The sequence below is a fragment of the Oryza sativa genome, chromosome 12, assembly GCF_034140825.1.
Source record: "Oryza sativa Japonica Group chromosome 12, ASM3414082v1".
NCBI classification, from domain to species: domain Eukaryota; kingdom Viridiplantae; phylum Streptophyta; class Magnoliopsida; order Poales; family Poaceae; genus Oryza; species Oryza sativa.
The window spans coordinates 25,773,641-25,790,809 of NC_089046.1; the positions used below are offsets into that span (position 1 = coordinate 25,773,641).

At 39.4% G+C, this 17,169-nt stretch overlaps 2 protein-coding genes across 3 annotated transcripts; both read left to right on the forward strand.

Annotated features, from left to right (window-relative positions):
- Positions 1-1,981: 1,981 nt before the first annotated feature.
- Positions 1,982-7,023, forward strand: LOC4352701 (calcineurin B-like protein 2). Its single transcript, NM_001423608.1, has 9 exons — positions 1,982-2,226; positions 2,341-2,631; positions 2,763-2,845; positions 2,983-3,042; positions 4,117-4,225; positions 4,441-4,493; positions 4,987-5,067; positions 5,675-5,787; positions 6,508-7,023. The coding sequence occupies exons 2-9, from the start codon at positions 2,511-2,513 to the stop codon at positions 6,563-6,565; spliced, it is 678 nt and encodes a 225-aa protein (NP_001410537.1). The 5' UTR covers positions 1,982-2,226; positions 2,341-2,510; the 3' UTR covers positions 6,566-7,023.
- A 1,390-nt stretch (positions 7,024-8,413) lies between these two features.
- LOC9269535 (TNF receptor-associated factor homolog 1a) lies at positions 8,414-16,376 on the forward strand. 2 transcript variants are annotated; one of them, XM_015764716.3, is made up of 13 exons: positions 8,414-8,690; positions 9,362-9,644; positions 10,322-10,433; positions 11,624-11,712; positions 11,793-11,861; positions 11,942-12,071; positions 12,231-12,389; positions 12,522-12,894; positions 13,228-13,340; positions 13,635-13,782; positions 14,013-14,446; positions 14,518-14,653; positions 14,826-16,376. In XM_015764716.3, the coding sequence occupies exons 2-13, from the start codon at positions 9,461-9,463 to the stop codon at positions 16,242-16,244; spliced, it is 3,366 nt and encodes a 1,121-aa protein (XP_015620202.1). In that variant the 5' UTR covers positions 8,414-8,690; positions 9,362-9,460; the 3' UTR covers positions 16,245-16,376. The 2 variants fall into 2 exon arrangements, with proteins under 2 accessions (XP_015620202.1, XP_015620201.1); XM_015764715.3 differs by having other exon boundaries at positions 9,408-9,644.
- The last annotated feature ends 793 nt before the right edge of the window (positions 16,377-17,169 follow it).

The window sequence follows — 17,169 nt, forward strand, 5'->3', positions numbered from 1 at the left end:
CCAGATTAATTGATGAAAACTAAATAGTATTATCACATATCCCCCCTCCTGATCGCGTTTCATTTTGCCTATTTTAAGCAATTTCAGTTCTATAGTTTTTTATCTTACAAGTGGTGCCAGAGCTGGTTATCTATGATGACAATAGGTGTGCAGAGCATCGACTCAAGCCTGACATTGATGTGGACATTAATCAAAGATATAAATTCTACTTCCTCCGTTTCATAATGTAAATCAGTCTAGCAATCTAATAGATATATATGTCTAGATTCATTAACATCAATATAAATGTGGAAAATGCTACAATAACTTACATTGTGAAACGGAGGAAGTATTAATATTACAGTTGTACTTGCAAACTCTCTTGACTAAATCTTCACCACATTTATCCCCACGTCGGATTCGTCCATTTATTCTCGCAATGAATTGCCACCTTTGTTGCTCTACATGGCCGATGGTGACCCCTGGATGCCAATGGCTATCCTTGCTGTGTGGCTGAAACTTATCAAACGCAAAGGCTGAGTGGACACTGGGTGGCTTTGACACTTGACAGTGAAAGGCATGAAATTTGTGGCAGGTTGACTCATTTGGTATCTGAATGATGCACAGAAAAGGAACATGTATAAAAGCAAGCGATACGAAATTGATAGTAACACGTGGGTACTTGAACTTATCCGTACCCACAACATTAAATACGGTTGACTAGCATGTTACAATTGGCCTTATTCAATTAGATTGGAAACTTACTTTTATTGTATATGTGAATATTCATCGAATTAAACATGTTCCGCGCCAAAACACAACAAAAGTACTACTCCCTCTATTCCAAAATTCTTTATATTTTGGGATGGGGGAAGTAAACAACACCAAATGTGTAGTATCATTTATTGTATACGCCGTGATAGTATGTTCCATCAATGGTGAAGCCAAGAAGATTGTGAAACTTGGATAGCAAGATAATTTCTAAATTAATACATATCCCTTCTGATTACATTTCGGTAACACTAGATACTAAAACCTATCCATCTCACAAAACTAATATTATTAGTTCAGGGCTCTATGGTTAACCTTTTTTCTAGGGTGAACTAGATGCAAAACTTGTATCATTAAAGATTCATAAACTTAACATGTTTTGCGTCGCGCCAAAACCATGGCGACACATAGTAAGTAGGGTAAATACGTATTTATTGCATTCGTTTGCGATAATATGTTTTGTATGTTTTATACGAAGCTAGGGGTATTGTGCAGCCTACTTAACACTATAGTTTGTATTAGCCGACGTTGGTTCGATGGACATCCTCCAGACCACGATCATGTTCCTCCATCGTCGGTTTTAACATCCCGTATAGCTTTTAAACTAAAAAAACAGTAGCTAGTCACACTATTGCTACTCCCTCCGTTTCATATTATAAGTTGTGTATATTTATTAAAAAGAAATATAGCAACATTCAGCACATAAAATAAACATATTATTAAAATATATTCAATGATACATTTTATAAACTAATTTAACGTTCTAGATGTTGATAATTTTTTATATAAACTTGGTTAAAATCAAAATAATTATAATATAAAATGAAAGGCGTAAGAAAAAAAAAACTCGTGTGAAATTCATGTTTCCAACGGAAGAAAAAAAAAGAAAAGGTGTGGAGACCGGACCACCGGAGAGACTGAACGTCTGGAACACTCAAATCAATCTTCCAAACGGAAAAAAAAAAGTGCAGTAAAGCGCAGGCAGAAGAAACGGCACGCTATCTGGCGGCCGTCCGTCCGTTAGTCCGTTACTCGGTTAGGCGGCGGGCGTCCGCGTGCGTCTCTCTCTCCCCCCTCCGCTTCCCTTCCCTCCACCTGCCTCCTCGTGCTTGTTCGTTGCGCGGCGGCCCGCTTCTCCCTCCGCCGTTGTGGTGGGCCCCACCCGCCCAGCGACCCACGCCCCCCCAATCATGAGCAGAGCGGCAGTCACGCGCCGCAACCCGCCCCTCGCCCCCCCCCCCCCCCCCAAATGCGGAAACCAAGCGAGTACAAGTAGACGCACGCGCACACGCATACGCATCGCAGCCAGTTCATCCTCGATTCCTCCCCCGAATTTCCTTCGCGATCTCACCCCGCGTGCCCTAGCTAGCTATCGAATCCCGTCACCTCGGCGGCGGCGGCGAGATCGGAGCTCCGGGTTAACCTCCTCCACCGCGAGGCGTGGAACCTCTCTCTCTCTCGCTCTCTCCACCTGAGGTGCGCGTGGCCCAGCTCTGTGATCCGATTCGATCGGTCGAGTTGGAGGGAGGGCTACTCTATTCTGCGATGGCGATTGATTGATTGATTGATCTGGTTGGGGCTTGGTTGCAGGATCGAAGATCGAAACCCCTGGCACCGGCTCGGGCCGCGGAATGGGCGGCCGCGGTGAGTAGCTAGGTCTGCGGCGGCGGAGTTGTTGTTGTTGGTGGTGGTGGTGGTGGAGGAGGAGTTGGCGGCGGAGGGGGCGGGGGCGTTGGTGGTGGTGGTGGTGGGAGAGTATCATGGTGCAGTGTCTCGACGGGGTGAGGCAGCTGCTGGCGGTCGTGTTCAAGTGCTGCGACCTCGAGCTGAAGCAGCCGCGGGGGCTCGAGGATCCCCAGGTCCTCGCGAGGGAGACCGTCTGTAAGTCCGCCGCATTCGCCATTGGTTGGGGCGCCGTACTCCTCCTTCCTTTTGTTGCTGAGCCTGTCTCATTGGGGGAATTTGACTGGTGTGTGTGGTTGGGTTGGATTTTGTGGCCTTGTGTTGTGCAGTCAGCGTGAGCGAGGTCGAGGCGCTGTACGAGCTCTTCAAGAAGATAAGCAGTGCTGTGATTGATGACGGGCTGATTAACAAGGTTGGTGTGGAGTCCTCTGTTCGCGCCACGATTTTGTATCGTAGAATTGGGATTGATTGATTGGTTGATTGATGAAGGCATGTTATTGTGAACCTGTATGCAATCACTGACTGTGTTTGTCCGTTGACCTTGTGCAGGAGGAGTTTCAGTTGGCGCTGTTCAAGACCAGCAAGAAGGAGAGCCTGTTCGCCGACCGTGTAAGTCTGCATTGATTGCAAACTTGTTAATTATTGTATGGTGCTGCATGCCGTTGCTCTGATTCGGTATATCGCGCTCTTCTCTTTTGGAAGTTTTGAAAAGCGACAGATTTAGGCGCGCCTAGTCAATGAAGCATGAGCAATTGAACACTAGAGACTATTTGACTATACTGGACAAAATTGAATGCTTCTAATTGCATGGAAATAGTATTAGTTATCTAGGATTATATTGGTCTAAGTTTCGGATATGCTATATACCGCATATGCTTTAATTTAGGATTTTTCCTTTCCTGTATTGTTTCCTGCCAAACATGTCTCCAAATAACATCTGACCGTTGGTTAGTCATTTCCCTGCCATGGCTTGTCTTCCGCCCTATGGCCTGCACCATTTCATTATTTCCCGCTCTAATTTGGCCTTGTCCAGAATTCTCTAGGCTTTTCCGACATCTTATCTAGTACCTTTTTTAATGTTAATCCTCATGCATGTTTGTTTGTAACCAAATCATTAATTACTTTATACGTGAAATTTCTTGAACTGTTATGCTATAGCATCAGTATTACATTTTACATCTCGTGTGTACTTGATTCGTCTGTATCAGTTACAAGTTTCCTTAATCACAATGTTCATGTTTCGCAGATGGAGTGCTGTATTATGCATAATTGGGACTTTGCACATGTTTTAAGTGTTTTGGCTATTATGTTATTATGCTATCATTATGAGTGTCTTTTACCTTTTGCATTGCATCTAGCACACTTCTGTATTTGAGTTCTGATTTGTGAGCTTTGATCCGTTTGTTATCCAAATTTGAGTAGTACCTTTCATTGGCCATTCGTACTATAAGCGAATGCCTTATCGTGTAAATATATTTTTGTAGTTAAATTCCATTGAAATCAATTGGTATTGTTGTATGGCTAATACTGTCCATCACAACTGTTGTCTTGTTACATTTATCAGTTGAAGCTACATGTGACCAAATTCTTTGTAGAAAAATAGCTGTATGATAGATGTCAGTGCAGATTTTGCCTTTATCTCCGTGCTGCCTCATGTTCTTAATATTCTCCCTGCTCTTACAGGTATTTGATTTGTTTGACACAAAACACAATGGAATTTTAGGATTTGATGAATTTGCTCGTGCACTCTCAGTATTTCATCCAAGTGCTCCACTTGATGAGAAGATTGACTGTGAGTTCAGACGTACTGTAGCTAGATATTTTACTCCTCATCTATGCAGTTCTAAATTATGTATTGTCACAATAATGGCTTGGAGCTTATTTGCAAAAGTATTTATTGTAGACTTAAAGTTGATAGTCTGACTTCTATGCTGTCCTCCAGGTTTTCTCTTGTTTACTTATCTTTTCTCAACAAAAAATTCTGAAGAAGCTATGCAATTTTTGCAGTTTCATTCCAGTTATATGATCTCAAGCAACAAGGCTATATTGAGAGACAAGAGGTATTGATGCCAAATTACTCATTGCACAGTGCTCCTTCAAGCTAGCATGTTGGCTTGTCTATATGGCTCACACACTTCGATTAATTCAACATTTTCTTTTATTGTTTCTGATACATGAAATCGTGGTTTTATTCATGTAACTATTCTGTACTTGATGGTCTATATTTGTTGTTTTGTTATGGCATACTGCAGAAAGAAATGTCATTTTTTCATTAATACTGTCAGATCACTGTCGTTGAATTTTACAAGATTTTAAATCACGTAGTAGCAGCAATAGCTTAATCATGTTGCGTTTAGGTGAGTTAGGTTTTGATTCCAATGAATTGCACTGGGCTTTGTTGCTGAGAGATGATGACTATATCTGCCAATCTTTAAATAGCTGATATGCCATTATCAAAGCTAAATATTTTAAATAGTTTTGTTGTGGATGTCATTCTTTTGGGTAGGATATTTCCTTTTACTTCATCTATAGTTTATAAAATTGATTTATCAGGTTAAGCAGATGGTTGTTGCTACACTTGCTGAGTCTGGAATGAATCTTTCTGATGAAATTATAGAGAGCATAATCGATAAGGTATGTTACGGTTTCCATTTATATTTTGTTGTGTTTGGTTATACCCTGTATTGGATGGTATTTTTTTAGTTGGTATTTTGTGGTAATCAGTAATTCTCAGCCTGCTTATATAGGTCAGACTTTTGTATAGCCTAGCCTTATCATACTACATATATACTGTATTTACTTTGCAAATGAAAAACTGCATCGGTATGTTTCCTTATTATATAAGATGTTGGTAAAAAAAACATTGAACTTCTTGGTGAAACATAGTAAGAAATGTGCCAATTTGTAACAATAAGATGACACGTACTAAAAGAACTATAAATGTGTAATATTATCATAGTATTTTATGTATAAATTTACTCTTCATTTTCATCCAAATTATATATTAATATATTATAGACAATAATGTTCGCACAAATTATTGTGGTTTAATTAGATGTGTTCTGGATGGCACTATTTTTAAACTGATAGAAGTAATACTGATTTTGTGCTATTACTTTTTTTTAATAGATAGATATTTAGATGACATATCCTCAATAGGCTTGGCATAAGATATGGTCAGTTTATCTTGTTTCTTTTTAATTGTAACTTCCAATGCTAAACTATTTTTTCTTATTTGTAGACATTTGAGGAGGCAGACACAAAGCATGATGGAAGAATTGATAAAGAAGAGTGGCGCAATCTGGTTCTTCGTCATCCCTCTTTGCTGAAGAACATGACTCTCCAGTACCTCAAGTAAGATATGTTTTTTTTTTGTTTATACTCTGTATATTTTTAATAGCTTGGCTCTTTTTGTTCCTGTCTTTTATTTACATCTGGGCACAATTCTGAATTCTCTCAACTTAATGTTGGACACCTTAAGTTTTCATCTTGATAGTTGTAATGGCAATGTTTACTGCTGTTCTTGAACAAAAATGGTTGGATTCGGATTCCCATTCCAAATTTTATTTGCCATTGCAATGTCTTGCAAAGGAAAGAATGTTACGGAGAGAGATGCATGCTTGAAATGTGTAAATCAAGCATCCTCTAATTAAAATTGCGCATGCACATAGAGTCGCATGGAGGAGTGAGGAGAGCATGTTGTATCATCTCTTGATTTTAAATAGTAATTGTTTTATCTAATCCATAATATGTAAGAGGAAAAGAACAAGTTCATGATTTTAAATACATGCCTTGTCAACTCACTGCGCATATTTTTATTTCTAAAAAAACATGTGTTGAACTACTGGATGAGTTGGTCGCTCCATGTTTCAGATTCAAGCAATCCACTTCACAGATACAACAGCACTTCATATATTGACAAAAAATAACACACTGCCTTTTTTGTTCTTAACTAAAGAAGTATTTTTTTTCCTAAAAAAGATTAGGTGTTCATAAAAATGTTCAAGTCTATAAAAATGTTGTAGACACTTTTGTTTTTCTATAGCACAAGCTAATCTTGCCACATGTGTGCAGGGACATCACCACTACATTTCCAAGCTTTGTCTTCCATTCCCAGGTCGATGACACCTGAATTCTTGGATTTGTTTGAACTCAAACCATCAGAAGAATGCTCATGCCGGTTCATTAAGAATTTTGATATTGGGTTGTTGGATTGGGCAGAGACTCCAGAGCTCTGTAGGATGTTGCATGTTCGATTTGAGAAGTTCTCAAATCTTTAAATTGATGTAACTTTGTTTCTTTCGTTTGGAAGTTTAGTGTGGCTGGAGACTTTCGGGGAGATGTTAAATTTCTGTCTGAATCCGTAGATCCTTTATTCTCTTCCCCTCTTTTCTGTTTTTCTGGCTAGCAATCAGAATATCTTTTCTGTTTTTTTGGCTAGCAATCAGAATATCGGATATAGTTTTGTGAATCTTTCATTTTGCGTACAAAATAGGAACCTTCAAAAAAATTGATCGTGCTGGAAAATGTTCTGTTGGAGTTTGCAAATTGCAATGATCATGAAATGCTCTCCTTTTTTGAGAGTTTGCATCATACTGTCATGAATTGTGATCTTATCTCTAATTTGATTTTTTTTCTTAATTTCTAATTGAAAATATTGGTTGTCTATATGCTCGTATTCCATCTGATTGATAAACACTACACCCTGCGTTTGCAAGAACAAGGGTAACAATTAACAAAGTACAGCAACTTAAGTACAAGGGTAACAATTAACAAAGTACAGCAACTTAAGTACAAGGGTAACAATTAAGTTTGACCTGTACTGTATATATTTTACGTTAGAAGGCCATCCTAATGTGCAATTGTCCGACGAAATTAAGCTGCGAGGGCATCCGTAATGTGCTTATGTGCAGCAGGTTGAAACAAACAATGGTCATGTAGTTAATGAGTTTCAAAAATATTGTTATTTATTACATTTTCAAAAATATTGTTATATATTACATGTAGGATCGATTGCGATATTGTGGAGCTCAAGAAATATCGATGAACGCTGACAGATGGTCTACATATTTTTTTGGGACATCTGAATATTGTACATTAAAACCTAACGGGTAAAATCTTAGAACAAGCATATAAACAAAAATGATGTACTTTTTTTTTGAAAAATCATTTTTTTAATCATAGGCTCATAGCGTAAATAATCCATGGGAATAATCCACTTCAAAGGGGCTCTTAGCTACATCCAACATATATGAATTAGCAGGATAAATATGCCTACTATTACAATCGTGCCATAGATTTTCTTTTTTCTTTCAAAGAAAAGATATTTTATAGCGTAGACATGTGTCTTTCTATTATATTAATTGGAAGCTTGTCATAACGATTTGGTCTTTCCGTTAGATCGATTGAAAGCTTATCATAACGATTCCTTGTGATTGTGATTTTTAACTTTTACCGACATCTTACATGTAATATGGAGAAACGTAAGAAATGTCACAAACAATTAGCTTGGTTTAATAGGTGAAATGCCACTCTCCTTTTCACCATGGTGAATCAATCTTATCGGACTTACGAAGTCGCTCATCCTAAACCTAACCCTAAAAGAACATTGACCTAATCCAAACAAAACGTTACGGTACTACACGATCCATTAGCGATCCTCTCACCGCTCGTAGAAAATCTCTTAGATACACTCCATTTATACATATGCACACCACATTTACGTCTGCACCCTTCCAGATAAGAACATCATTTAATACCATATCTCTGTATTTGTACAACAATTAAAGCCCACCAATAAATATTAAAAAAACCCACCCTATATATACATCCCCCATCTTCATCGTCCTACCCCACACTACCCTAAGCCTAAACCCGATCCGATTATTCAACTCAAACAAAAAAAAAAGACAGGAAAAAAAAAGTGTGTGAGAGAGAGAGAGGAGAAGCCAAAAATCCTCACACCCTCCTCGACTCGACTAGGGCGCACGCACCACGCTGCTCGCTTCCCCTCCATCTCTTCCCATTCCCCCCCTATCTCCTCCTCCGCCCCGGCCACCGCCGCCGCCGCCGCCGCGTGACGCCGAGGAGGACGAGGAGGTGACGATCTCCCGCGCGGTGAGGTGGGCGGGCGAGCGAGAGGGAGGAGGTCTCTCCCCGATTGGAACGGGCGGAGGGGGGTTGGCGAGGTCAGATCCGGACGACGCGGGGAGAGGAGGTGCCCCGGCGGCGCGATTCGTGGGGGGGCTCCCGGCGAGGTGAGGCATTGCCCGACCGTGAGGTCCCGATCTGTCTCCTGCGCCGCGTAATCTATCATTTTCTCTCTCTCTCGGTGTGGCGTTCATTTCCCGGGGAGGCGTTGGATTGGACGAGGGGCGATCCTTGCGTGGCGGGCGTTGTTTGATTGGATCGGGATGGTTGCTCGTTGCTTGCCCGCGCTGTAATTTCTATTAGTTGTTGCATATAGGGCCTAGGGTGAAAGAACAGAACAGAAATGGGTAACTTCGACGTAGATGATTTAATGCTGCTTAGGTTTTACTCTTCTCGCGGCCGAAAGTAGATCGTTGGGTTGGAATTAGAGGTGGTTTTATATGACAGTAGCGGCGCCCTAATGACTAGGGTGTTTCGGAATTATAATAGTTTCTACATGATATCAGAATTATAAGTTTTATATGGTATCAGAATTGTAGTTTTTTATATGATAGCACCTTAGGACACTATCGATCTCATGTCAGCTCTGTTCCTTTGTGCTCCACAATGTCTTACTTCGGGTTCCGTATACATTAGTCGCTTGCAGTTGCTTGATATGTGATGTATTAGGTTTTACTGGCAAACTAGTGAAGCATAGCACCTGCTCGCTGTTAGCTGTTGTGTTCCCGAGGGTTAGGTTTAGGTCTACCTCTGTTGATTTCTCATTTTGTGGTGTCAGCGCACGTTGAAGCTGAACTTTGATGGCTTTTGGTTCACTATTATAGAAGCAAAAAGGGTGAGGCGGATAGCTGAGCTGCATTTCCCTGAAGATTGATTCATGGCTGGTACTTTGATTGAGGACTATACAGGGGATGGTAGATCCTCGTCAACTGAAGAGTTGCCAAGCGATCAGCAAAGTCATTCTGGGGAATCTTTAGCAGAATGGAGATCGAGCGAGCAAGTTGAGAATGGAACACCATCAACTTCTCCAGCTTACTCGGACAGTGATGATGATGATTGTGGTTCGTTCTTTAATTCGCTTTCCTATTTCCTGTTTCTGCTTAATGCATTACCTTTAAGATCTTTCCATACTAGTGGTTATTGCCCAGCCGGCCTAAATACCTAATGTATCATTGTGGAAGAACCATGAAAAATATTGTTCTTTTCAGTTATCTAGTATGTACAGCCATAGGAATCAAATATCTTCCCATGCTTCTGATTTTTTTTTTGTGTGTGTGTGTGTGTGTGTTGGGGGGGGGGGGGTTCCTCCGACCCGCCAACACTCCATCACATTCCATAATTGTAAATAGGGTTCTGCATTACGTCGCTTCTATGTGCTACAACAAATGCATATTTATTAGCAAGGTGTTTCTATATTACCCTGTTACAATAACCTCTCGATAATTTTACAGCAGTTTTTAAATAAAATTCAATGGCTATACAACATCTCATGACAGCTAGTTCAACTAGTAAGTCTAATAAAAGGCAGATGCTTTGGCACTTGATGGCACCCTCCCGCCTAGACCTCCTAGTCAAAATCCAGCTTTGGGAACTACGGTGTTGAGAAGTGATATAATTAATGCATTACCTGTTTGAGGATTCTACTGGATTAATGTTTGTGATAATTGAACCTTCTAATATTTACTGATTTCCTCATATTTGTGCTTCAGTCCTTGTTGTTTTCATTTTCTTTTATTAGGGCCAAGGCCTTCTGAGCTTTATGGAAAATTCACTTGGAGGATTGATAATTTTTCCCAAATTAACAAGAGAGAGCTGCGGAGTAATTCCTTTGATGTTGGCGGCTATAAATGGTATGTTCTCTTAGTACGGGTATTCATGTAGTAACTGATGTTGCTATTTTATCTGTCAGTTTCTTAAACTACAACATGTTTGTTGTGCTGCATTAGGCTCCTTACTTACCTGCTATATGAGACATGGCTGTTAGTTTTAATTTTGAATGATTTTGACAACAGAACCAATTATATGATGTATCTATCATGACAGATCAGAGTAGATAAACTATTTCCTTGCTCACTTTCTGCAAATACAAATGCTGAAGGGCGGATAACTTGCCAGTAACGAATTAGTGGTTGTAGTACTTAGGGTAGACCATTCACAATACTAAGCACAACCTTTGTACAAATAAGTTGTTGAAAAATGAGTGCATAAGATATCACATTTTCCTTGCGCCCTTTTAGAGGCACTCTCTAACTACCCACTAGCAACTTCATACCAGTTCATTAAGCCGTACTTGGTCCCTGACATGACCATTTGAGCTTGTAGTGCTATAGAGAAAAGATATTGTATTATAAAACGTGACAGATCACAAGAAATACAGATATTTTATACCTAAATATTTTGATATGTGTCATGTAATTAGTTTTTTTTGTCTTAAGATATAGTTGTTTTCTATATAAAACTGCGCTATTTGTTCTATGGCATGGTTCAAGAAGGCGCTAGTCAGTGGCTGGGTGGAGCCTAGCGCCTATTTGGTGCCTAGGCCCTGCCTAGGCGGCTCCTAGGGGGCACCCAGGTCAGACCAATTAGCCAAACCTAAGAAATTAGCCAGCATATTACATAAAAACTAGACTATATCACACTAAAATAGCAATAAAACACCACCTAATGTCTAATTGCGGCAGCTACCTGGCTCCTAGCGCCTAATGGGTGCCTAGGCGGCGCCTAGCGCCGACTTTTAGAACACTTTCTAGGGTCTGTAGTACATTGCATTTTTCTTTTATCTATTCTGTCTTCTGGATGCTATTTTACCTTATTATTTCATTTACATACGCAATTACACAGAATTAAGGGATGATATATTTATCTATTCTGTTTCTATTGGTTTCTGTTCAATAGGTGGTAACATTTTTTATTAATGGTTTTTTCCCTTCATTGGTACATGTTTACTAATTGATAGGCGGATGCACCACATTTTGAGATCGTACAGGCTTAAGATTTACTTGTGCACCACAATTTTGAGATCTATTGGTTGATTTTTCAGGTACATCTTGATTTACCCACAAGGATGTGATGTTTGCAATCACTTGTCACTCTTTCTTTGTGTAGCCAACCATGATAAGCTGCTCCCAGGTAGATGCCTCCAGCAGTGATAAGCTTTTATTTTTTGACGGCAGAAACGTAATCCTTTGCATGGCTTGCTTATGTTTCAGGATGGAGTCACTTTGCACAGTTTACCATAGCTGTAATTAATAGAGACCCTAAGAAATCCAAGTATTCTGGTGAGTTTGGTACACTATTTGATTTTCTTGTAATTTCACTTGAATTCTTAATGTGAAATTTAAAGAAATTAATATTTCAGATACACTGCACCGGTTTTGGAAGAAAGAGCATGATTGGGGATGGAAAAAATTTATGGAGCTAACCAAATTACATGAAGGCTTTGTTGTTGATGATGTTCTTACCATCAAAGCTCAAGTTCAAGTGATCAGGTATCTATTTACTTGAGTTTCTCTTTTATTTTCCATCAATTGGTACACTGAGAACTGCTCCCTTGTTCTTTATTTATCTATATATCTATTTATTTTGGAGATGAGATTATCTATTTTGCTTTGCATAACCATGTCTGCTTCTGCATTGTAATATTTGAGGGAGAAGGCAGACCGTCCATTTCGCTGCCTTGATGGCCAGTACAGAAGGGAACTAGTTCGGGTGTATCTCTCAAATGTGGAACAAATTTGTCGACGCTTTATTGATGAAAGGAGAAGCAAGCTTAGCAGGTTGATTGAAGATAAACTGAGGTGGTCTAGGTTAGATAACTATCTTCTGGGTTCATTTCTTTGCTATGGCCAAGAACATTTGAAATACGTCTTCTAAGATAAAATTGTCGACATGCCATGCTAATCTATCTATTATTAAAATGATGTTTTTTCATGTTGCAGTTTCAATGCATTCTGGCTAGGAATGGATCCAAGTGTGCAGAAATATATGACAAGGGAAAAGACTGACACTGTATTGAAAGTTCTAGTGAAACATTTTTTTATAGAGAAGGAAGTTACATCAACCTTAGTAATGGACTCACTATATAGCGGACTAAAGGCTCTTGAATACCAGACCAAGAATAAAAAGGGGGTGCCCAAGCTAGCAGAGACTGTCCAGATGGATATTCGAAGCACTCCTATGGTGCTTGTTGATCAGGACATGTTTGTCTTGGCCGATGATGTGATACTTTTGCTTGAAAGAGCTGCATTAGACACTCTTCCGCATCAACCTTTGCCTACAAAGGATGATAAAAGCTCACAGAACCGCACGAAGGTATGCATGATATCAGCAACCCTGTACAGCTAGTTTATTAATATTTCTTATTATGGACAATCAATAGATATAAGACTGAAATTTATTTTTCATATCCAACTTAGAATTAATAGCAAATTCCTTCATGGTTCACGCTGGTCTCAATTATTTGCACTCATTAAATTATTAAGAATTCCTTCATCATACTGGTCTCAAAGATGTCTTAGTAGCTGTAGTCTTAAATGAGGTATGGACTAGAAAAAGAAAAGGTTCTCTTTACTACTTTTGGCTTGATGAGATTTTATTTTATGCTACTGTAATAAGTCAAGTAAATTGTGCCTTATGTGGTTGCAGGATGGCAGCTCAGGTGATGATTTCAACAAAGATTCAATTGAACGTGATGATAAACGACTTGTAGAGCTTGGCTGGAAGACACTGGAATTTTTTGCCTTGGCCCATATATTCAGGTAAGAGATTTGTTTAATGTGTCCATCCAGTATTAGTTTTTTTTTTGCTCCATAAACGTTCAATTACAGACAGTTTGTTAAGAAGTTGATTTCTAGCCCTTGATGGTACAGTTGACATGCTTTATTTCTGTTACTTGAGGCTTTAGTGCATAAATGCAAGATGCTATTTCCTAGTTGGCATTTGTGGCAAGACATGTCACTTCTGTTATCAGACTCTTTTTTAATCTATATCTTGATCTGAATTAGTTCTTCCTTCGGTTGTCTTGTATTCTCACCTTATAAGTCTTGTATCAGCCGAATAGAAGTGGCATACCAGGAGGCAGTGGCTTTGAAGCGCCAAGAGGAGCTCATTCGTGAAGAGGAAGCTGCTGGGCTTGCAGAAATTGAACTTAAGGCAAAACGTAGTGCTGCTGAGAAGGAAAAACGCATCAGAAAAAAGCAGGTTTGTTTCTCTTTCTTGTGCAATCTTGCTAATTCATGCTGCCTATCAATTTTTTTTTCTTGTGCTAAATTTGATGTAAACTACTTTCTGCCACGGTTTACCCTGGCCTTGTGTGGTCGTTATTTTGTGTGTGAAATGGGATTATCAAAGATTGTATTGTTGTAAACATTACAATAGTATTATTGGCTGCATATGACATAATGAGCACTATTGTCTTCCACTTTGCCTAGGCTAAACAGAAGAAAAACAGTCGGAAAAATAATAAAGGGAAAAATGAGAAGGTTGATATAAAGGAAATAGTAATAGAGAGCAGCAGCCCACCGGATGATAGGATCCTGGATGATCTCTCAAGTCAAGCAGAAGAAATAACATCAAATGCGGACAACCCTGAAGAAGTGTCTGATATCTCTGATAACAGAGATGATAGTTCTGAGTTGCTTCATAACGACCTTGAAGACAGTGAATCCAGTCCTGTTAATTGGGAAACAGATGCTTCAGAAACTCAAGCTACTGTGCCTGAAGGTGGTGAAATGCAAAATGAACATGCAGGAAAGAGGACTTCTTTCCTGGATGATAGCTCATCTACTTGTTCATCTGATTCAGTTCCTTCAGTTATCCTGAATACTGGAGGTGCCTGGACAAATGTCAAATCCTCATCAAATAGGTATACTTTGATTTTTAGCATGTTCCCACTTCTGTCAATTGGTATTTATGGCACTGTATTTTGTGACTCAGAGGAAACAACAGGAGGAATAACAAGGATCATGATGCACGAAGTGGGCTTGGACATGGTGGGTTGAATTCAGTGCCAAATGGTATTGCCGGATCTAGCAGTAGTACTTCTGTTAACTCAAAAGACCACCAACATGAGGTATGCCATCTATCTTAAATGTCTTACATAGTGACTTCTGTGCATTCATTGGGAAATGCGCCATAAAGCAGCTGCTATAGAAGAATGGTCTTTTCAATTGTACTTATTTCTCCATCAATGTATTAAGCATCGCAATTGATTGAGTAATAAACATATAAAATTACTATTTCAGGATGACAGAGTTGTATCACAGAAGAAGCAAAATGCACATCGGCAGACTGATGTCATGAGTCCGTCCAAGTTAAGAATGACAGAGTCTTCTGTCAGCCCTATTAAGAAGCAACACATCTTTTCGCAGCAGCCAAAATCTTCATTAGAAAGCGCCAATAACTTGAGTTCCCGTGCAAGTGAAGCTTCAGGTGCTGTGACTGCTAGTTCAGTAATGGGTGTCACTACCACTCCAACTGCTCAGTTAGTTTCAAATAAAGGACCTCTGACAATTCAAGCAACCCATAATGAGAGGTCAGTTCCAGTTGCACGACATCCGCAGGTGCCTACGGTCTCCAAATCTGAAGCTCAGAAGCAGACTTCCCTGGTAAGCAGTGGTACAGCAACCCAGGCAATTACAGTATCGAGGCCCTTGAGTGCTCCACAAGTCCCTGCAGCAAAACAAACAGCACCTGTGGCTTCAGCAGTTCAAACTGTACCACTTCTTTCCCATTCGATGAGTGCAGTTGGACGTCTAGGCAATGAACCCTCTGCTAGTGCTCCAAGCTACATTCCTCGTTCATACCGGAATGCCATGATGGAGAGAAGTTCTGTTGGTGCTAGCAGTTTCACTCATCAGACAAGCTCAGAGCAAAGAGTTGCACAGTCGCAATCGATGTTTTCATTGTCACCCTCCATTCTATCACCAGAGCACCTGATTGGGAATGACAGATCATCGTTGCGACAAGGGTTGACGTTTGGAACTGTCAAGCCTGAGACACTCAACCAGTGGAGAGAAGAGAGCTCTCAGCAGGCAAGCAGCAGCAGCAGTAGCAGCAGCAATGATCATGGGGCAGTAAGCTCAAGCAATGGAGGTGAGTTTGAGAAGTTTTATTTGTTTGGAAAGCCACGGAGCAAGCAACTGTCAGAAATTTCTGCCAGATCTACTCCATTTCAACCACAAGGCCTGGTCAGTGATGAGTTTCCGCACCTAGACATAATCAATGACTTGCTAAATGACGAACAGTGTGAAAGGCGAACATTAAAGGTTCTTCAGCGGAGCCAACAGGCATTTGCTCGACAATACTCGATGCCCAATAATTCCAGCACACCTGATTATGGCATGTTTGCTCAATCTGATCCATACCTGTTTGATCAACCTGAGCAATACTATGACGAGGAAATCCCAAGGTTCTATAATTCTTTGAACGGTACTTCTCGGGGGCTAAGGGAGAGGAGTTATTCGCATTTTGATCTGCCTTCATACTCCAACGGCCAGTTTGATGATATGATGATGAACCAGTGGCCATACGGCCAAACAGACCTCTCCTTGCCAAATTTTGGGGCAGATATGAATGGTTACCCATATCAGTCAAGTGATTATCCGAATTCCGCAAATGGGTTAAGCAGGTACCCACCCTATCGACCTGCCAATGGGCATTGAGCACCTCTAATGATTAGTGATTGCAATTCACAATAATGTGTTGTAATCTCATGCTGTTTTCTTCTGAGCTGAGTGTAATTGTAATCCTTCCCTATAGTTTTATAAAGAACGGCTCCTCAGTTCCTTATTCAATAGCTATATTTCTTTGCTTTCTACATTGTTTTTTACCCGTGGTAAAGAATCTAAAATCAGTCGTATACATGCATACAATCTGGGTTAGCCTTTCTTCCTTTCTATCCATGTCCTGGAGTCGATGGCATATGGTGAACACCTCAATCGCAGGCAGACTAATTTGAGCCTTTCTTTTTCTTCCTATAGTTGCGGTTTAGTTTGTAATTCCAATCTGGATTTCATGGTCTGCAAAAGCATTTGTTCATGGCCAGATAAATTTGTTCACAGTAGAAAAGTTTAGCAAAATTTAAAATACTAAATTATTTTTTATTGAATCTGCATTCAATATATTTTAATAATATATTTGTTTTGTGTTGAAAATGATATTATATTTTTCTATAAGCTTGGTCGAATTTAAAATAAGTTTGACTTAAAAAAAGTTAAAACAACGTATAATATGAAACATAATATGAACAGAGAGAATTTCTTTTCTAGTTAAACTTTGTTAAGTTTGACCAAGTATATAGAAAAATTTAGGAACATTTAAAATCCAAATTAGTTTCACTAAATATAACATAGCAAAAATTTTAATAATATGATTGTTTTGTGTTGAAAATACTAATATAGTTTTATATAAATTTAGTCAAACTAGTTTGATTAGGAAAAAAGTCAAATGACTTATATAATATAAAATGGAAGAAGTATTTTAATACCTTTTATCCATCCATTAATATTATTTTCCTATAAATAAGGGACACTTTGTTTATTTTATCCCTACAACTAAAGTTGTCTTGGGATGGGATGCTAAGAGTGG

Bases quoted from the DNA above. Each gene is read 5' to 3' on its own strand.
- LOC9269535 (XM_015764716.3), top strand. From the start codon at position 9,461: ATGGCTGGTACTTTGATTGAGGACTATACAGGGGATGGTAGATCCTCG. The intron at 12,390-12,521 runs GTTAGATAACTA...TTCATGTTGCAG, and splicing joins GATAAACTGAGGTGGTCTAG to TTTCAATGCATTCTGGCTAG. The intron at 12,895-13,227 runs GTATGCATGATA...ATGTGGTTGCAG, and splicing joins GCTCACAGAACCGCACGAAG to GATGGCAGCTCAGGTGATGA.
- LOC4352701 (NM_001423608.1), top strand. From the start codon at position 2,511: ATGGTGCAGTGTCTCGACGGGGTGAGGCAGCTGCTGGCGGTCGTGTTC. The intron at 2,632-2,762 runs GTAAGTCCGCCG...TGTGTTGTGCAG, and splicing joins CCTCGCGAGGGAGACCGTCT to TCAGCGTGAGCGAGGTCGAG. The intron at 4,226-4,440 runs GTGAGTTCAGAC...CAATTTTTGCAG, and splicing joins ACTTGATGAGAAGATTGACT to TTTCATTCCAGTTATATGAT.